The 21,443-nt window shown below is 45.6% G+C and overlaps 1 protein-coding gene across 10 annotated transcripts in view; it reads left to right on the top strand.

The window, feature by feature from the left end:
* Positions 1 to 21,443, top strand: part of Snap47 (synaptosomal-associated protein, 47) — a 42,901-nt gene that overhangs the window by 1,933 nt on the left and 19,525 nt on the right. For 3 of the 10 annotated variants that reach the window (NM_001356454.1, NM_144521.3, XM_006534023.2), the window contains exons 2-3: positions 9,596 to 10,131; positions 19,296 to 19,768. In NM_001356454.1, the coding sequence (NP_001343383.1) occupies positions 9,635 to 10,131; positions 19,296 to 19,768 (970 nt within the window). In that variant the 5' untranslated portion in view covers positions 9,596 to 9,634. Of the gene's footprint in view, positions 1 to 5,196; positions 5,318 to 9,592; positions 10,132 to 19,295; positions 19,769 to 21,443 lie in introns of all 10 variants that reach the window. The other 7 variants (XM_006534022.4, XM_030246252.1, XM_006534024.4 and 4 more) reach the window with 5 other exon arrangements.

Genomic DNA, 21,443 nt, shown 5'->3' with positions numbered 1-21,443 from the left:
TGCTGGTGATGCACATCCCCAGCCCACACAGACCTATGGAAACTGCGCATCCTGGGCAGAGCCACCCCAGAAGAAAACAGGAAAGGATTGGAATTGGCACCCTGGGGAGGGGAGGGGAGGTGGAAACACTGCACAGTCTCATTTCTCTCTCTGAATTTCTAGAGCATACCCTGCAGCAAGGCTGTGGTGTTTGCTCGAAACATCCTCAGACAGCATGCCTGAGCCTCCCAGGGTGGGGATGGGAACTTCTGAGGGAGTGGAAAGAGGGTCTGCTACAGAGCAGGAGGGCAGGTAATGGAAAAAGCCAGTCTTGCCGCCCCCGCTCGGACACACTGCCCCACTGTTCTCCCACTCAGCCTTGTAATGGGAAGGTGTGCAAAATGTTGCGTCTTCTGTTACTTTGGAAATTAACTAAAAATAGGCTGTTTACTTGCTATTGAGTTTTACTCAAGGGCACATGTGTGGTGGAAATGCTGAAAGAGACCCATTATGCCAATCCCAGTGTGTTAGGAGTCACAGTGACGTGGGCCTATTCCCCAAGAACGTCATTTATGTGAATTTGCTTGACACCCAGGGGTTGCCTGACATGACTTCCCACAGTAATTGTGTCTCTCTCACACAGGGTCCTCTCAGGGCTAACTACTCTGTACCTGTCCTGGTGAAGGCAAGTTATAACCTTACAAAGGCAGATACCACACAGAGAATTCAGGAACAGAGCATCTCTGGAGGGCCCATTCACTGTGTGTACACTGGGTGTCCATGCAGTGTGCACGAGACGCGATTCTGGGCAGGTGCCCTTTGGTGCACATGTTGAGTTGCATTGGGAAAGCTCTCAGGTCTGGAGTGCTGTGGTTGGTAGTGGGCACTAGGAAGGGTAAAGGTGCTCTTTAAGTAGAAGCTTTAAGGTAGAAAAACAATTCAGAGACAGGACAGTGAGGAGCCTTGAGATGGCTGTAAGGGAGGGGGGCAGCAGAGTGAAGCTCAGAGCCCATTAGAGTGAGCAGAGTTGGACTTGAACGGAGCCAAGCTAAAAGTGAAAAAAGAAAAAGGAGATTTATTCAGTGTGGCCACATTGGAAGAGGCACAAAGAGATCTGATGAACCACCAAGTCCTGAAGTGAGATTAAATAGAAAGCAGAAGATTTGCATACCTGAGCAGTACAGGTGTGGCCACACACACTGTTAATCCATCCTTGTCTGGACTTTAGTCTCCTTCTGTAAGGTGGTCTAAGAAGTTGTTAAAATTATGTGAAATCAAAAAACAAAACAAAACAGCTGGGTGGTGGTGGCAGCGCACGCCTTTAATCCCAGCACTTGGCAGGCAGAGGCAGGTGGATTTCTGAGTTCGAGGCCAGCCTGGTCTACAAAGTGAGTTCCAGGACAGCCAGAGCTATACAGAGAAACCCTGTCTCGAAAAAAAAAAAAAAACAAAACAAAAACAAAAAACAAACAAACAAAAAATTATGTGAAAGGGCAGGTCCCCTTTTGGCTGGTGCCTTTTCTTTCTCCCAGTTTGAGATTCCCAGGGAGATACCCATTTCTCTGGGTGCCTTTGTTTTAACACTTTGATAGTTGGATTGAAAGGAATAATTGTCTCTTTAAAATATTTTCATTTCTGCCAGGTCTGTTAGACCAGGATTTACTATAGGTTTAAGAGGATGAGGAAGAGGGATCCAGAAACTCTTGGTTCCAACAGAATTTTTGTTACCAAAAAAAAAAGAGGAGGAAGAAGAGGAGGAGAAGGAGAAGGAGAAGGAGAAGGAGAAGGAGAAGGAGAAGGAGAAGGAGAAGGAGAAGGAGAAGGAGAAGGAGAAGAAGAAGAAGAAGAAGAAGAAGAAGAAGAAGAAGAAGAAGAAGAAGAAAGAGAGAGAAACATTGCCAGGGAGAGAGGGGGGGGGAGAGAGAGAGAGAGAGAGGGAGAGAGAGAGAGAGAGAGAGAGAGAGAGAGAGAGAGAGAGAGAGAGAGAGAGAGAGAAAAGCATTGCCAGGAGAGAGAGAGAGAGAGAGAGAGAGAGAGAGAGAGAGAGAGAGAGAAAAGCATTGCCAGGGCCTAGAACAGTATGAGATATCCAGCAGATGACTAAACAAGGAGCTGGCTGTGGGGCTAGGCTGTAGGAGCTGCCTGTAAGGTGTGTTATAAAGATGCTTGTCAGGCAGCCAGAAGTCTCAGTTGAAGCCTTGGGAGCTCATGGACTTGGTAGATATGATTGGGTGAAGTCAGCTTTGACTCTTAGATCTTTGTGTCTCACAGTGGGGGCAGCAACTGAAAGGGATGATGGTATCTGAGGGAGGGTATATATATGCTTTAACTTGGAGACTTCTTGTTGCTTGATACAGGGTTTCTCTGTGTAGCCCTGGCTGTCCTTGAATTCACTCTGTAGACCAGAGGTACCCCTGTCTCTGCTTTCCAAGTGCTAGAATCAAAGGTGTTTGCTACTGTGCCTGGTTTAACTAGATTTATAGTAGGCTTGTAAACTGACGAAGTTCTTAAGGGGAATTTCTGGTAAGTAGTCTCTTATTAAAACTATAATGACATGGAGAGGTTGGAAAGCCTTTGGCTTCTATTGACTTAACAGACCACCAGCTTCTACCAAACCCAAAGCTAGGAATGCCATCGGGTAACACCGAGGCCTAGAGAACAGCATTTTCCATTTGCTGTAGCCGCAATAGACTCTTACAAGTCCACTGACACATTTTTATCTTTGCCTTGACTTATAAAACTCCATGAAACGGCTTCCACTTTGGAACATGGAATTTGGGGTAACCTAAATCTGTGTTGTTGGACCCTGGTCACTCAAAATGGCTCCAGAAGAAACATCTGTTAATTATATTTAAGGTGAGAGATAAAAGTAAATGGGATTGACTACAACCCATAGCCCATGTCCAGTTGCTAGTATATTGTAGATGAAGCTCCTTGGCACAGCCACACCCCTCAGTTATGTGTTAATCTGTGTTGTCAGTGACAGTGACTAAGGTTCATGGCTCCTAAGCCTAAAGCACTTGCATGGCCCTCGGGCCAGGTTCATAGGCCTGGTACAAAGAAGAACGAAGTCAGTGATGCTGGGGGTGGGGTGGGGTGGGGTGGGGTGGGGTGGTGGGTGGGTCTGGCTTCAAGGGGAGCAGGAGCCCCTTGAGGACTCAGTGGGGACTCTGTCGATCTAGGCAAGTAGGAAGGTCACAGGGTCTAACCACGCATGGGCAGCTTCTCCCTCATGGTGGGAGTAGCTTTCTCCTTTCTGCCCTTCCACTGAATATCTGTTTATTTTGGCTTTCTGGAAAAGACATCCTGGAAATCTGCAGTAGGAAAAGTTGTGGCCACATGTTTCTCCTTTGAAATCTCTCAGTCCTGGGCACGGCACGCATACTCATTGTCATGTCATATGACAGGTGCTTGCTGGTCCTCTCCTCAACTTTTGGTTCTCTGTCCTTTCCTCTTTGAATCTTTCAATGAGTTTGAGGTCTTTTAGTTATTTTACCGAGGGTCAACAGAGGTCCAGAAGGTGAGGTAACTTTTCCCAAGTCATAAAACTGTGGTGGAGCCGGAGGAGCGGAGGAGCGGCAGCTGGAACCACAGTGAGCTCCGCTGCGGCTGCGCGGCTGGGCGTGGGGATTTTCTGGGGGAAAATGTGGATAATTTCACTGCCTACTCGTGGAGAATCCCCCAGTGCTCTGCTCATGAACAGCCTTGTGGAGCTGATACAAACTTTTTGGTGTCTAGCAATGCAATAGCGTGTTGTCTTGTTTCCTAGAAAATGACTCCTGAAATCCTGGGAGGGGAAGTGTCTTCTGCGGGCCAGCAGTCCCTAGGTTCAGGGGAACTGGTCATTGAAAATCCAGGGCACGCTCAGAGGTTAGGGAGGTCAGTCTTAGTCCCAGGCCTCAAAGATGGAAGGGGGCTGAAGGTTGTCTGGATCACCCATGACTAGTGGTTGAATCAGTCACTCATTTAATGAAGCCTGTGTGGGGAGACAGACTGCCACAGAGGTAGGCTTCCTAATAGCTGAATACTCAGAAGTTCCAGGAAGGCCAAGGATGCCTTTTCCCTTCTTTATACCTGGCCCTGTGCGTTTTTTTCATCTGCATCCGTTTTAGTATCCTTAAAATCAACTAGTAAACCTAAGTTTTTCCGAGTTGAATAAGCTGTTTGAGAAACTGAATCCAATCTGAGAAGGCGGTAGACCCTGACTTACCGGCTGTGGGTCAGATATAGCCTGGGCTTGACTTTGGCGTCTAAGTGAGGCTGGCTTAGGAACAGACTGCCTTCAAGTAGATAAGGTTGCAGTGGAAGTGGGCTAGAGACACCCGGCTGGTGTCCACTTTAGAACCAGTTGCTAGGTGGGGTGGTGTGCACACTCGCACACACACACACACACACACACACACACACACACACACACACATATATTTGCAGAAGTGATAGTAATGTCGGAGAAACTCTTGAGTTTGGTGGGTGTTTTTCCCCCTTACCTGGACCTAGATATTGAACAAGCCACTGTCCTTTGGACATGTTTGCTTACAATTGATTGATGGGAAGTCCCTTCCAGCCAGAAAGAGTCAAGATTGTCTTCAGAACCTGAGTAGTACTTTCTGTGTCTGTGTGGCTTCCTGCCTTTAACAATTACCATAGCCTTAGAAACTGTGGCTAGGCTAAAGTGGATCCTCTAATTCTGAGAGGTACATGCTTATAATTGTTAAAGCTATTATTTTGTGTATGGGTATGTTGCCTGCATGAATGTGCACCACATGTATGCAGTACCCTTGGGGGCCAGAAGAGGGCATTGGATCCCCTGGGACAGGAGTTACAGACAGTTGTGAGCCACTATTCAGGTGCTGAGACTCAAACATGGGTCCTCTGGAAGAGCAGCCAGTGTCTTAAACAGCTGAGCCATTGCTCCAGCCCCACCAATGACTTGCAAGGGTCTAGAGGACACATGCATGGCCTAGAGGTACTCTAGCCTGTGACCACTAGTCTTACTGGAGTATAGGCAGGTCTTTTGAGGCATGAAGCTATCAGCACCTGCTCCCTGTATTTCCAGGCATTATGGTGGAAGGCTTAGGCACGGGCTTCCTAGTTCAGGGATTTGTTGCCTGTGACTTCCTGTGGTTTATCCAAGTAGAAGACATTGCCACTGGTGTGGCCTTGGTGTGCCAGGGAGGGCTTCATAATATAGACTCGCCTTCTAAATCCCTCCCTCAGAAAGACAAAGCACCCTTCTATACAGAAGGAAGTGTCTCCTGCAGCTGAGAAAATCTCCCCCACTTTTCCAGTGACATCAGGCTGTAAACTTCCTGGCTGTTTCTCATGGAGCCTTCCTGAGGTAAGCATTCGAGGTGTTTTGTTTGTTTAAACGCGGTGGTTCCCCTTGGTCTAGCCAAGGACAGGTTGTTAGGAGACCTGGCTCAGGCTCGGCATAGGACCTGGTTGTCCTCTACAACTTGGAGTTATCTCTGAAATCCTTTCCTAAAAAATAACTTTTATGTATAGTCTTCTTTTCTCTTATTTGTGATGATAACAAACTTCTCACAGCTAGTTGGGCAACTTTCTTCCAGGAACATCCTAGCTCAGGTCCTGGGGCTGGTGGAGCTGGGATTTGCTGATGTAGGAGTGACTGGTGATAGCCATAGACACGTATTGGGGAATATGGGTCTGCTCCTGCGGCTGTCATGGAGAATAGCTCTAGGATATGTCTGTGAAGAACGTGAGCTAGGTTAGCAGAGAAGCCAAGTCGCCATTTTGTTTTTCCCTGGCACTTTTGTATATCTTAAGTGTGACCGAAGTTTCCTTTCTTCATCTTTCTTTTCTTTCCTCCTCTTCCCTATTATGTCTGCTTGTTTCTGTACCTATATTGTCTGAGAGTAACTAACCAGAGTGTAAAAACTAAGGCTGGCTCCTGCTTCTCCTACTCCTGTTCACTGATGTGGTTTGGTTTTCAGGAGAAATTGGATCTCCTGATGACAAAGATTGGACTTCTCCCAAGGAATCCTATGCCCCTAATCAATAGGAGACTGACACCTACCCCTTCCCCTCTAACAGAGATGAGGGTGGCCTAAGGGTTGGAAGGGTAATAGATATAAGAGCCTAATAAAATAGCTAAGAAAAGTATGCCTCAGCCGCCAACTCAGCCTTCCTCCCTTAGCCTCTCCAGGCACTGCTGTATCCATCCTTTTCCATAATGTGTTTCTTATGGGTTGGGTGGTGTTTCAGAAATGCTTCTCTAGGAATGAGGTCATTTGTCCGTTTCTGTAGGGTAGTAGAAAATTCTGTCTTTGTCTTGTACATTTGACATTTTAACTTTTATATTCCCTTGAGAAGCTTGTTTTGGGAATTCTTTGAACTCCATGGATCTGAATGTCCACATCCCATTGAAAGCTTCAGGGTAGGAGATGTAGTTCCGTGGTAGATCACTTGCCTAATATGAACAAATTCATAGAAAGATAATGGGAGCGGTGGTGGTTTGAATTCGAATAGCTCACATAAGTAGCCTAACAAGGAGAAAGTGTGTCACTGGGGGTGAGTTTTGAAGTTTCAAAAGCTTGTAACAGTGTCTGTCTGTCTGTCTGTCTGTCTCTCTCTCTGTCTCTCTCTGTCTCTCTCTGTCTCTGTCTCTGTCTCTCTCTCTCTCTCTCTGTGTGTGTGTGTGTGTGTGTGTGTGTGTGTATCTGTGGATCAGGATGTAAAGCTCCCAGCTACTTCTCCAGTACCATGTGTGCCACCATGTTTCCTTCCATGGCAGTGAACTATGCCTCTGAAACTATAAGCAAGTCCCCAGTTAAATGCTTGCCTTTATAAGGGTTACCCTGGTTATGATGTTTCTTCATAACAATAGAACAATGACTAAGACAAAAATCTTTAGGAGTTTGCAGCTGCTACTTTAATAAATACAGTCTTAGTGCCTTATCTCTTATATCCTCTGAAATTCCCATAGTGCAACTATTTGTTTCCTTAATGGTTTCCCATGTGTCTCAAAGGATGTCTTCATTCTTTTTTTGTTTTGTTTTGTTTTTACAATTATTTTTAGTTCATTCTTCATTCATATTCTGTGTGCGCGCGTGCACACCACACACACACACACACACACACACGCACACACGCGCGCGCGCTCATGTGAGTATAAAGTATCTGCTGAGGCCAGAGGCATCTGGACCTTCTGAACTTGCAGTTGCAGGCGGTTGTGAGCTGGGAAGTGAACTCTGCTCCTCCTGAGGAACAGTAAGAGTTCGGAACTGCCGAGCCATCTCTCCAGAGCTGTCGGTTATGTGACTTTTTAGAATTGCCTGGTGAGATCCTTCAGAAGAACTGCCTTCAGTTCAGAAACTGTTTATCCCGAATATGATGGCACTATTTATTTCACACTTGCTTGTGAGTTTCTTCCAAGATTTCGGGTTGACCCATATGGTTTTTTTCTAGTTCTTTATCACATTTCTTATCTATATAATGAATAGCTTTCTTCATTTTGCTGTCTGTCTGGATTTCCTTAGGATTTTATTCTTAATTATTTATAGACAACCCATGGATTTCCTTTGTATTGAAATCTATTTTCAGACAGTATCTGTATCCTTTGGAAATGCCATGCATCCTTGATTTTTTAAATTTCTTCATTGATATTTTCACATCTGGCATAACGGTTACATTTTCCAGTCTTGTGGTGTAGCTTTCATAGGAAAAGACTTTTATTTAGATAGGATTTAGGGTGCAGTGTACATAGAGGTGAGCTTGGAAGTGTGGCCTGTGTAGTTTCTCCAGCTGTAGTCCGTGTCAGCAGTGCTGCATGGACCTTCATAGCCCAATTCACAGCAGTGTGGGAATAGATGCACAACTTTACAGTGGACATGGGATTCCAAAACCGTGTTCCCTTGTGCCTGCAGACTTGAGTGCCTGTGACTCTGGGGTTTAGGATGGTGGCAGCTGAAGTCCTAATGCTGCCGAGTTCCTGACCTGGTGGCTTGTGTAGACACAGGTCTTCTGATTAGGGCAGCTGGTACCCATGTGGAACAGGAGGAGTAGAGGTTATGGGAAGGCCAGAACCTCTTAGGTTTCCTGCACCCACTGCTGCTCACTGAATCCACAGCACTCCTTACAGACTTAAGAGGGAGCACTTGGCCTTCAGCATCGATGCCCTTGCGCCTCTAGACTTCCACATAACACATGTGACACATGGCTGAAGGCGAGGTAGCAGCCCAGCCCACATCTCAGGGAGACCCCATCATGGGAGTGCAGTCTGTGCAGGAGCCTCGTTTTGACCCAGATTGTGTTTTTGTAGGTCTGGACTGGATGGTACCACGTTTAGTACTGTTGCTATCTCCAGGACTGGCTTCTCAGAGGTGACTCACTGAGCGAATGAGTGAATTTCCCATTGACTCCACATCATAGGAGCTAGGGAGCATGCCAGTGCTACCTTTGTATGCTTACTGCCTATCATGGCATGTCACGTCAGGGCCTTATCCACCTGGTGACTGATAGCAGTATCCTTGCAGCCTACAAATGGGTTCAGAATTTGAGGGATCATGCTAAGATATTTCCTAAGAAGTAAAGTCATATCATAAGAAAACTGTTTGAGAGACACAGAGGGAGGAGGGTGAGAGGGAGAGAAAGATCCACAGAGAGAGGGACAGAATCAGAGACACAACCACAGAGAATACAGGGCAGGGAGAGGTAGGGAAAGCGCTGCTCTGTATTGTGCAGGGCAGAACACTTTACTGGGCATTGCCAGGCCTAGCTCCTACCCAGTCAGTACCATAGACTACCTCCTTTCTTGACTAATATTTGCTACCTGTACAAAGAGGATTGGGCAACATATCCTATAAGGGTTAAGTCATGACTTATGACTACCTTGATGAATATAATCATAAACATGACATTTCAAACAGCCAGGTATGATGGCACAAGTCAATATTTCTAGTATTGGCCAAGCATGGGAACTTGAGGCCACCCTGGGCTACATAGCAAGTTCAAAGCTGGTCTGAGCTACATTTGAGACCCTATTTAAAAACAAACAAACAAGGGCTGGGGTTAGAGATCAGTGGCAAAGGGCTTTCCTAGATGTACCTGGGTCTGATCCTCATTACTGGGGGTAGGGGGACAGAAGCAGAAGAAAATGACACTAGCACACTTCACTGCTTATGGCCACATAATACCTGTCTATATGTAAGTGCATCCATGTACATGTGACTTTTAAGTAGCTCTGAGATGACTGCAGGAAGGGACTGTGTCTGTAAGACTTTCCAGTAAACCGCTGGATACATACACAGTGAATTTAGAGAGGACCCTTAGGAGGACCTTGTACAGACACACAGTGATAAGGACATCAAAGCCACAGGGTCCTGTGTGTGGAGGGATCTGGGGCCTTGTCTCTGGTGCTTGCTGTCCTCACCGTTTTCTCAGTGGGCACAGGAGTGGAGGGTCTCATGCAGGGAGGGATGGACAAACAGTTTCCTTCTGTTCTCAGCCCTCTCTACAGTTGGCTTGCTGGGCAGGGCCCCGAGCTCCCTGAGGCTGCACGTTCTCTCCAGGCCAGCTTCCTCCTATCTGCAGTCTAAAAGAAAGGGATACATTGCAGGCTCATCTGCCCACTAATTGTTTCTTTTCCCTCAAGCAGATACTGCAGCCTCTGGGTAGCCCAGCAACCTAGGAACAGATGAGTTCTGATATGCGTGTCCACTCCTGGTCTTGTTCCTACTATCTGGACCTTGAGAAGCAATGGGTTTCTGGAAAACTGACCCTGACTCCTCATTCACTGAAGTTCATTGTGGAAAAAACAGAAGAGGTCCTTGTTGGCCTGCCCCTCTCCAGCATCATTGAGATCAGGAAAGAGTCATCTCTCTTTATCTTCGGTGCGATCACAGTCCTGGAGAAGGGCCAGACCAAGCACTGGTTCAGCTCACTGCAGCCTAGTCGAAATGTGGTCTTCAACGTCATCGAACATTTCTGGAGGGAGCTGCTACTGTCCCAGCCAGGCACTGCTGCCAACATACCCTCCCACGTGACCAGGGGACAGGAGCTGATAGGACTGATGGCAAATTCCCAGAAACGCATGGAAGACACAGCGAAGGATCTCCAGCAGCAGAGCGAACAGCTGGACAGCGTCCTGAAGGGCCTGGAGAAGATGGAGTCCGACCTGGACGTGGCTGACAGGTGGGCAGACTCCAGGGTCTTCTCTGCCTCTACTGGGACAGTCTCATGGTTAGCATATTCCCGGCCCCTAAAGAAAAGGCTGGGTACCTACTAGGTGGACTATGTGGGACTCATCCCAGAGAGACATTGCCTGTCACCATGCAGATCCTGTTGGTTCACAGAGAGTAGGGGGCGGGTGTCCATGTTGTGGGCTGCCTGAGGGAGGTGTCTTGCTCTGTTAATGCTGTGATTCCTGTGGGCCAATTGGTCATATCTCCAACTCTCAGATCATGAGTATGATCTGTGTCCCCTCCTGGTAGTGATCTGCTTTGATGGCAGCAAATAGGTTTTTTTGTTTTTGTTTTTGTTTTGTGTGTACCTTGCAATGTTTATTTCTTTGGTAACTTTTTCACATCTTTAACGTATGTGACTGATTCAGAGCGCCCATTCTGTGTGTGTGCCTTGTGCCTGTTCTCCTTTGTCAGCTGTCTTGTGTTTTCTCTTCATTTTTCTTTTTTTGTTTTCATTCTGGTTTGTATTTCTTGAGCTTTTCTTTCCTTTCTGTTAGATGTTAATTTCTTTTTTTTTTCAGTTTTTTTTTAAATTGGATATTTTATTTATATACATTTCAAATGTTATCCCCTTTCCAGTTTCCACTCTGCAAACCCCCTATCCCATCCCCCCTTACCCTGCTTCTTTGAGGGTGCTCCCCTATCCACCCACCCACATCGCCCTAGCATTCCTCTACACTGGGGCATCAAGCCTTTACAGGACCAAAGGCCTCCCCTCCCATTGATGCCAGATAATCCTTCAGTTCTTCCCCTAACTCATCCATTGGGGTCCCTGTGCTCAGTCCAGTGGTTGGGACTTCTTGGCATCAGCAGTAGTGTCTGGATTTGTTGTCTGCATGTGGGATGGATCCCTAGGTGAGGCAGTCTCTGGATGGTCTTTCCTTCAGTCTCTGCTCTACTCTTTGTCCCTGTATTTCTTTTAGACAGGAGCAATTCTGGGTTAAAATTTTGGAGGTGGGTGCCCCTATCCCTCAACCAGGGGCCATGCTTAACCTCTGGATATGGTCTTGACAGGGTCTCCCTCCCCTTTTTGGGGTATTTCAGCTAATGTCATTCCCATGGGGTCCTGGGAGCCTCACTTTCCTGGCATGTGGGACTTTCTGGTTGCTGCCCCCAATTCCCCATCCCCCGTTGCTACACATCTCTGTTCAATGTCCTGACCCTCTGTACATCTCCATCTCCTCCCTTAACTAATTCTGCTCCTCTTTTTCCTACCTTTCTTCTCTTCCTCCCAAGTCCCTCCCACCCTCTACTTCCCTTGATGATTTTGTTCTCCTTCTAAGTAGGACTGAAGACTCTTTGGTCTTCCTTCCTCTTGAGTTTCATGTGGTCTGTGAATTGTATCATGGATATTCAATGCTCTTTGCCTCATATCCATTTATCAGTGAGTACATACCATGTGTGTTCTTTTGTGACTGAGTTACCTCACTCTAAATGATATTTTTACTCTGAGGTAGTAGTGTCTGTCTTTGTCACTGAGGTGTGTTTCCTGTATGCTGCAAAATGCTGGGTTTTGTTTATGTATCCAGTCTGTTATTCTATGTCTTTTTATTGGGGAATTGAGACCATTTATGTTAAGAGATATTAAAGAATAGTGGTTGTTGCTTCCTGTTATTTTTGTTGTTAGAGGTAGAATTATGTTTGTGTGGCTACCTTTTGGATTTGTTGAAAGATTACTTTCTTGGTTTTTGTAGCATGTAGTTTCCCTCCTTGTATTGGAGTTTTCCATCTATTATCCTTTGTACGGCTGGAATTGTGTAAATTTGGTTTTGTCATGGAATATCTTGGTTTCTCCATCTGTAGTAATTGAGAGTTTTGCTGGGTATAGTAGCCTAGGCTGGCATTTGTGTTCTCTTATGGTCTGTATGACACCTGCTCAGGATCTTCTGGCTTTCATAGTCTCTGGTGAAATTCTGATAGTTCTGCCTTTACATGTTACTTTACCTTTTTCCCTTCTTGCTTTTAATATTCTATCTTTGTTTGGTGCATTTGGTATTTTGATTATTATGTGTCAAGAGGAATTTCTTTTCTGTTCCAGTCTATTTGGAGTTCTGTAGGCTTCTTGTATGTTCATGGGCATCCCTTTCTTTAGGTTAGGGAAGTTTTCTATAATTTTGCTAAAGATATTTAGTGGCCCTTTAAGTTGGGAATCTTTGCTCTCTTCTATACCCATTATCCTTAGGTTTGATTTCATTTTGTCCTGGATTTCCTGGATGTTTTGGGTTAGGAGCTTTTTGCATTTTGCATTTTCTTTGACTATTGTGTCAATGTTTTCTATGGTCTCTTCTGCACTTGAGATTCTCTCTTCTATCTCTTGTATTCTGTTGGTGATGCTTGCATCTGTGACTCCTGATCTCTTTCCTAGGTTTTCTATCTCCAGGGTTGTCTCACTTTGTGATTTCTTTATTGTTTCTAGTTCCATGTTTAGATCCTGGATGGTTTTGGTCAATTCCTTCACCTGTTTGGTTGTGTTTTCCTATAATTCTTTTTTTTTTTTTTTTTTTTTTTTTTAAAGATTTATTTATTAGTATACATAAATTCACTGTAGCTGACTTCAGACACACCAGAAGAGGGCGTCAGGTCTCAGGGTGGTTGTGAGCCACCATGTGGTTGCTGGGATTTGAACTCAGGACCTTTGGAAGAGCAGTCAGTGCCCTTACCCACTGAGCCATCTCTCCAGCCCTCCTATAATTCTTTAAGGGATTTTTATGTTTAAGGGCTTCTACCTGTTTACCTGTATTCTCCTGTGTTTTGTTTTGTTTTTTTTGTTTGTTTGTTTTTTTGAGAAAGGGTTTCTCTGTATAGATCTGACTGTCCTGGAACTCACTTTGTAGACGAGGCTGGCCTCGAACTCAGAAATCCGCCTGCCTCTGACTCCCGAGTGCTGGGATTAAAGGCATGCGCCACTACGCCCGGCTATCTCCTGTATTTCTTTAAGGGAGTTATTTATGTCCTTCTTAAAGTCCTCTATCGTGGGCGTGGTAATGCATGCCTTTAATCCCAGCACTTGGGAGGCAGAGGCAGGCGGATCTCTGAGTTCGAGGCCAGCCTGGTCTACAAAGTGAGTTCCAGGATAGCCAAGGCTACACAGAGAAACCCTGTCTCAAAACAAAACAAACCAACCAACCAAACAAACAAAAAGTCCTCTATCATCATCATAAGATGTGATTTTAAATCAGAGTCTTGCTTTTCTGGTGTGTTGATGTATCCAGGGCTCACTGTGGTGGGAGAACTGGGTTCTGATAATGCCAAGTAGCCTTGGTTTCTGTTACTTATGTTCTTGCCCTTGCCTCTCGCCATCTGGTTATCAGTGGTGTTAGCTGGTCTTTGCTGTCTGTCACTGTGGCTTGTCCCTCCTGTAAGCCTGTGTGTTAGCACTCCTGGGAGACCATTTCTCTCCAGGAGGAATTTGGGTATGGAGAGCTGTGTTACAGGGTCAGCTCCAGGTGGCAGACAGAAACTAGAAGGATCCTGTCCCCAGCTGTTCCTTGGTTCCTGTGTCCTCATGGCTCTGGGCAGGTCCCTCTTGAGCCAGGAATTTGAGCAGAAGTGGTGGTCTCACCTGTGCTTTCAGGTGTGTCAGCACTCCTGGGAGACTCCTGGTGGGATTTGGGTATGGAGAGCTGTGGCACAGGGTCAGCTCTGGGTGCTGATGAAATCCGGAATCTCTTTCCTCTCATCTCCACATTTCAGTTGCCTTTTTAGGTTTTATTTTACTTTATTTTTTTATTTACTTACTGGTTTTTCAAGACAGGGCTTCAGATGTAGCTTTGGGTGTCGTGGAACTCATTCTGTAGAGTAGGCTGGCCTACCTCTGCCTCTTGAATGCTGGGATTAAAGGTGTGTACCACCAGCCTTTTTTTGTTTTATATTGACCTGTCTCTCCTAGTTTTCTCTTTGTCTGGTTTTCTTTATCTTCTGTCTTTAGTCAGAAGCATTGTCCCAGGGCCCCTGTGTAGGGGACTTCTAGGACTGGACTGTCAGTAAAATGTCATCTTGGGTCTCTGTATCCCTCCTGCAGTGTGACCCCATCAGCCTTGCTTGCCTTGGTGTGGAGGACCCAGCTCTCTTCTCCCCATTCTGTCCCTGCTAAACAGTGTCTCTTCCAAAGTGCCCAGGTTGGATGTAGGCTCTTGTTTGTCTTCCTCCAAGCTGGCCTGCTCTGTCACTGACCACAGCCCACTCCTGTTTTCAGAGGATGCTAATACTACCTTTGTTACTGCACCTAGATTTTCAGCTTCTTCCACCATTGGTATGTAGAAAAGTCTCATGGTCTTGTGGCTGTCTCTCTGTCCCCAGTGAAGTGGTATGCAGTAGTAGTTCTTGAACAGTACTCCCTGGCCATCCTTCCCGAGGCCCATCTTTGAGAGTGTTCTTTTTCCGCACACCAAGTTCAAACTTGCGTTAAATTTCCATGCTTATTTTCCAGAACTTAGTTTGGAAATGTTACAGCCCTCTTGTCTACAGTTCTGTTTCCTTGTTTCGGTTATCCCAGAGTCCCTCTGAAAATATTAGGTAGAGAAGCCGACCTCTCGAGTGGTAAATGCATTGTCCGTGCCACTCTGAATAGCCTAGTGAGATCTCAGGCCTGATTGCCCAGGCCTCTTAGGATGGGGTCAGCCCTTTGTTCTGCTGTCTGCACTGTTCACTACCCATGTCAGCCGCTAGCAGCCATGATGGTTAGCAGATATTTTTAGGTGTCTCAGTGGTGGGTTCAGCAGTGCTTTACTTAATACTGATCCTAAAGTGCAGGATAGTGGTGCTCCCAACTTGGATATGCCAGGGAGAGGCTGCAGAGTGAAACACAGGAAGTTGCTCTGAGAGGAGACTCCTCACATAACTCCTATTGCAATGTAGTAGTAGTGGTCTAGACATAACTACATCATAAGTATGTGTATTAGAAACACAGCTACTATGGGGTTTAATACTACCCTTTATTTCTAGTATTCCTCAGGGCCTAGGAACATGCATTCTCTCTGAATGAAGGGCTGTGTATGTGAAAATTGTGCAGTGCTCCCTAGCCATTATGTGGTAGAATGTCCAGGCCCTCTAAGTGCTTTTTAGGTGTGAAGGCCTTTACTATAGTCCACACGTGGCTAGGGATGTATGTGTTCAGAGAGAGTGTGCGGACACATCCTCCTCTCTCATTAAGACAGAGATTTTTTTTTTGTAGGACCGTGTCATGGAGGTAGGCCTGTGTCAGGCTTGTTACAGGAGCAGACAGCAGAGTCCACAGTGTTTAGAGTTGGCAACTCTGTTCTCTCTGGCCCCTGCTTAGTTTTGTCCTCAGGATGAACTGTTATAAAATGAATATGGAGAGTAAACTCTCTGTGTTCCAGGAATGGAGTGTTTTTACAACATCTCCTCTTCTGATTGACCATGTCCTAGCCAGTTTCTGCCCCTTTGTGCACATGGATACATACTTTATGGGAACTCGGGGATAGTTCAGCATATTTCATAGTCTGCCAAGTTAGAGTTCCTATTGTTTACTTTTGGTTCCTGTTGGGAAATGAGGTTTAATCTGGACACACTGGATACATTCGAGCCTCTGTCTTCTCCGTGAAAACTCAGCAAATGAGTCAAAGAGAAGTGAGACCTTGGTGTTGCAGGGCCAGTCACAGCAGGAGCTGGCTCAGGGCTTTACTCTTTCTGAGATCTATTTTGTATCCTGACAGTGCTCAGCCTTAAAGAGCCTACTCCGTCAGCACCCAGATGTCTTGGTGTCGATGTCTTATGTTTTCAGTGTCTGCCTATTTGTAAGTACCAAAGAGCCTGCATGAGTTTGCATGGCAGACTAGACAGAGGGTGTCTGTCTGGGAATAGTGCTCTGTGGCCTTAGGATGTTTGGTTCCTTTTCCAGCCTGGTGCTTGTAATTCACCTTGCAGACGGGCCTCCAGCCTCAGAACTTACAGGGAAGATTTTTGCATAAAGGAAAAATGTGACCTGGTATCTTTTTGTTTTCGTTGTTTACAACTTTTTGGCTGTGGTATCATTCATAGTAACGAAGTGGCCCATGTGTCCATCAATGGATGGGCAGATAAAGAAAATGTGAGACACACACACATGCACACACGCGCGCGCACACACACACACACATGCAAACACATGCACACACACATGCAAACGCACACACACGCACACACATCCCCACAGTGGAGCATTACTCAGTGATAAAGGAGGATTTAGCTTTCCTGGAACTTGCTCTGTAGACCAAGCTGGCCTTGAAATCAGAACTCAATTGATCCATTGGCCTCTGCCTCCTGAGTGCTGGGATCAAGTGTGTGTGGCACCACTGCCAACTTGTTGGTTTGGTTTCGCTTTGTTTTAAATAAGGAGTTTTGCTGTGTTGGGATTTATATGTCTTGTCTTGGTGTGAGTCATGCAGCCTGTGAGCTGCATGCACAGGTTTGCTCTGGACAGACAGTGTTGCTCTTATCTTTGGCAGAATCACTAGGAAAACCACTCAGGGCTTGGTGTTCTCTCGGGGCCATCTTTTTTTATTTATTTTATGTATATGAGTACACCATTGCTCTTTTCAGACACACCAGAAGAAGGCATCAGATCCCATTATAGATGCTTGTGAGCCACCATGTGGTTGCTGGGAATTGAACTCAGGATCTCTGGAAGAGCAGTCAGTGCTCTTAACCACTGAGCCATCTCTCCAGCCCCTCTGGTGCCATTTTTACAGATTGAGCTTCTTTCTAAAGATATATATATGTGTATATATACACATACATACACACACACATATATGCATATATATAGGATTGCCTCTGTCTTCAGAATGCTATGATTAAAGTCACCAATCACTCATTTTTATTTCTGTTCTCTCTGTGTGTGCAGGCACATACATGCTATAATATCTGTATGGACAGTTGGAGTCTGTTCTCTCCTTCCACCGTGTAGGTTCTAACGGTAAAACTCAGACCTTAGGTTTGATGGCAAGTTCCTTTACCCACTGACCTAGCTCCCCAGACCCTGGGACATCCCCGCCCCTCCCCCCAACTCCAATTTCATTAATTTCTACTTTGGCTTTTCTACTTTTTTTGTGTATATTTTGTTCTTCATTTTTAAATAATTTGAAGTAGACACTTAGATAACTAATTTAAAACCATTTATTTATTTATCTTTTTATTTATTTGTTTGTTTATTTTTTTTTTTGAGACAGGGTTTCTCTGTGTAGTCCTGGCTATCCTAGAACTCACTTTGTAGACCAGGTTGGCCTTGAACTCAGAGACCCACCTGCCTCTGACTCCTGGGTGCTGGGATTAAAGGAGTGGGCTACCACTGCCTAATTTTAAACCTTTCTAATATACATATATACATGTTGAAAACTCAGTTTTCTCTGGTGGGATTGTATTTGCTTCTCATGTGTGTTATATTTTCAGTATTATTCACTTTCTTTTAAAAAAAATGCTTTCTTTAAAAAAAAAGATTTGTTTTTATATATAGTAATATTTTGTCTGTGTATGTATATCGAATGCATACTTGTGCTCTTGGAGGGCAGAAGAAGGTGTCCGATCTCCTGGAACTGGAGTTATAGTTGGTTGTAAACCACCATGTAGGTCCTGGGAAAGGAACCCAGCTTCTTTGCAAGAGCAGCAAGTGCTCTTAACCACTGAGCCATGGCTCTAGCCCCTTTAACTATTTTCTGATTTCCTTTTTGCATTTTTTGGTACATGTACTTCAGAATGCATTAATCTGTAAATATTTTCAGATTTGTAATTGTCCTTTGGACCTTTGCCTTTGCACCTAGCTGCATTCCTGTCAGCAGTCTGTGTCCAGCTGAGAGCAGAGTACACTCAGCAGATGCTGGTGATGCTGTTCTCAGTCAGGCTGAGCTGCCATAACACTCTCCAAAACTCCTAAGTTCTTACTGAGTGTGTGTCGTCTTGTCCTATCAGTCATTGAAAGAAATGTAACTGTTGAAGTCTACAACTGTGATTGTTTTTTCTTTTACCTTTGTCAGTTTTTTGCTTCATGAACTTTGAAGCGGTGTTGTTTGGTGTATAGATGCTGATTGTTAAGTCTCCCTGTCGGGTGGATTCTCTTACCATAGCAGTAGCACCCATTCACTGTTAGCGTCCTGTGTTTGATGTGTACATTTTCATTCTTTCTCTTCTCTGTATCTGTTCTTTCTTGTTTTTACAGTGTTTTGTGAACACGATATAGCTGTCTCTTGTCCCTTTCAAACTGACAGTGTGTCTCTTACCTTGGTTCATTTGCTTTTAGACTGATGCTGTCCTGGGTTGATTTAACTCTTTAATTCTGCCTTATGTTCATTTGCTGTTTGTTCTTTCCAGTATTTGCCTTTTCCTTCCTGCCTCCACTTTTCTTCTGTTGATGCACTGGATATGTTTCTTGGTGTTACAGTTGTGCTGTGCAGTGTAGTAGTCACTGACTGAATTATACTGGCCTGGGAAGTGGCTTAGAGATAGAGCTCTTGCCTGCTGTACATGAGGACCTGAATTTGATTTCCCAGCTCTACAATGACTTAATTGAATTAAGAATTGGGTTTCTTAGTTGGCATGGCTATATATAAAGTGTTTGGTAGCTACGTGTGCCTCCAGTTGTTTTGGACATGCTGCAGAAAGCTGTAGCTAACAGCCCAGTAGAGATTGGTGGGTTGATGAATTTGTGGATGGATTCTGAGTCAGAATTCTCCAGGTCAAGGCACAGGGTGGAAAAACAACATTAATTATGTGCACATGTGTGTGGTATCTTTGGTTAGCTGGCTCCCATGTAGACAGGTGTGCTTCCACCCCAAGCCTCAGCCCACACCCTTTGCTCTTTCTGCTTTGTGAGTGCTTGTTGGGGAAGATTGACTATAGAATGGTAACATGCTCTGCAGAGATTACAGCAGTCTGCTGAGAACAGCAACGGCAGTACACCTTAAAACTTAAACTAAAGCTGGGTAGTGGTAATCTCAGCACTCGGGAGGCAGAGGCAGGCGGATTTCAGAGTTCGAGGCCAGCCTGGTCTACAGAGTGAGTTCCAGGATAGCCAGGGCTACACAGAGAAATCCTGTCTTGGAAAAAACAAAACAAAACAAAACAAAACAAAAACCCTTAAACTAAAACTCCCTGGTTTCTGTGTGTTCTTTGTTCCCTTAGATTGCTGACAGAATTGGAGACACCTTCCTGGTGGCCTTTTGGCTCTAAGTTTTGGAAGATGCCGGCAGAAGAAAATCTCAAGGAAGGTGTGTCTTCCACTTGTGAGCCCTTTGGAAAGGAAGGGGTTGTGATCACGGTCCCTGCTATTATTTCTGAGAGAGCAGAGTCTCATTCCAAGCTGGGAAAGCTCACTGTCCTGGTCTCCGCTCTGGAAATCTATGACTCCTGCTCGTTGCTCCTGCACAGATTTGAGAAGGAAGATGTTGATGATATCAAGGTTCACTCTCCTTATGAGGTCAGCATACGCCAGCGCTTCATTGGGAAGCCAGACGTGGCTTACCAGCTGATATCTGCCAAGATGCCAGAGGTCATTCCCATCTTAGAAGTGCAGTTCAGCAGCAAGATTGAGCTCCTGGAAGACGCCTTAGTGCTCAGGAACAAGGTCTTTGCTTCCTCTGCAGAGAGGCATGCAGGTGAGTGGCCAGCAGGGCAGTGCGTGTGCTCACTTCCAAAATTAGAGCCTCACTCAGCATGCTGTGATTCGTGTTCAGCAGGCCCATCAATCAGCAGCTGCTGGCTCCAGCTCGCAGGCAGTCACAGGCTGGAACAACCCTTCCAGACTGCCAACTTACACCTGCCCTTGACAGATAATTAGGTTTCAGGGCAGGGCTTGGTTCTTGAATGTCTCCCAAAGGCTTACCTCTCAAGGTGGCACTCTTAGGAGATGGTGGGGCCTTTAGAAGGAAAGACTTTCTTAGACGTTTTCCCTCTCCTCCTGTTTGCTAGTGATACAGTGAGTAGTTTTGTTCCTGTTGTGGTGTCCTGCCTCACCACAGGTGCACAGCATTAGGGACCACTTGACGTTGGACTGGGACCCTCTAGAACCATGAGTTAGGTTAAATCTTTTCTCTAGATAAGTAGATTGGGTCTTTCCTTTTTTTTTTTTTTTGGTTTTTTGGTTTTTTGAAGCAGAGTTTCTCTATAGCCCTGGCTGTCCTGGAACTCACTCTATAGACCAGGCTGGCCTCAAACTCACAGAGATCCTCCTGCCTCTGCCTCCCAAGTGCTGGGATTAAAGGTGTGCGCCGCCACTGCCCAGCTTGATTGGATCTTTCCTTGTGGTATAGAAAACTAAGATACCAGAAGCTAGGTGTTATATAAAGGAAAGATTAGGTAATTTACATTCTGAAAGCTTAACGTTCAAGATTGGACAGCTCCATTTGTTTGGTCTCTGCTAAGAGGGTCACATGGCAGATAGCACCATGTTAAGAATAGTTAACAGGACAGGATGCTGAAGAGATTGCGGAGACAGGCTTGTTCCTTTGCTACAACTAGCTCTCTCAGAAACTTACTAAGATCCCACAATCCTCCTAAAGACAGTCTCCATATGACCTGGTGACCTCCGCCTAGGCTCTGCCCCTTCAAGGCACCACCCCTTCTCAGCATCACTTAGCGCACCTAGCATATGAACTTTTGGGAGACACACTCAGAGCATCTCTGAACAACAGCGAAGGGCTTGGGTGAGCCTTCCAAAAGAACCTTCAAGTCTCTAGCCCTTGCCTCTCCTCAGCTTAATTCAGGAAGCGGCACTCTCAGATGCATTCTGTGTGATCCACATCTACCCTGACCTGCCCCTACCAGCCTACCACTATCCTTTGGCATCACGTTGGGTCTTTTCAGCCACTACCCAGATGTACACTGTAGAGGTCTGCGTCCTTGAATTCTTGGACACAGAGCTGAGTTTTCAGGTTCAGGTACTGTGCATTGGGTCAGTGGGGCAGCAGAACATAGTACCAAGGCCCAGGATAGGGGTAGTCCATTTGGACATGATGTGTGTGTGTGTGTGTGTTGCCCATGGTGTTCAGCTTCCCTGGATTAGGCTCAGCCAAGTGAGGGCCTCCATGTAAGAGATGAAATGCTACAAAACGAAGCAGAACATCTGTCAGTGTGAGAGAACAAACTGCTGTGCTCTGTCCTCTCAAGACCAAGAGTGACCCGTGAGGCACAAGCAGAGAAGGAGTAAGTGGGGTCTCCTAGTGGAGGCAGGAGTAAGGAGATGATGTAAGTAGGCATGTGATACTGTAGCCGGATGAGAGCTGTCCCAATGGAGGAGGACTGAGGGAGGAAATGATATGTGTGCATGCCTGT

The sequence above is a fragment of the Mus musculus genome, chromosome 11, assembly GCF_000001635.26.
Source record: "Mus musculus strain C57BL/6J chromosome 11, GRCm38.p6 C57BL/6J".
Lineage (NCBI taxonomy): Eukaryota > Metazoa > Chordata > Mammalia > Rodentia > Muridae > Mus > Mus musculus.
The sequence above is the reverse complement of the archived record's forward strand: the minus strand, read 5'-3'. Positions and strand labels throughout refer to the sequence as shown.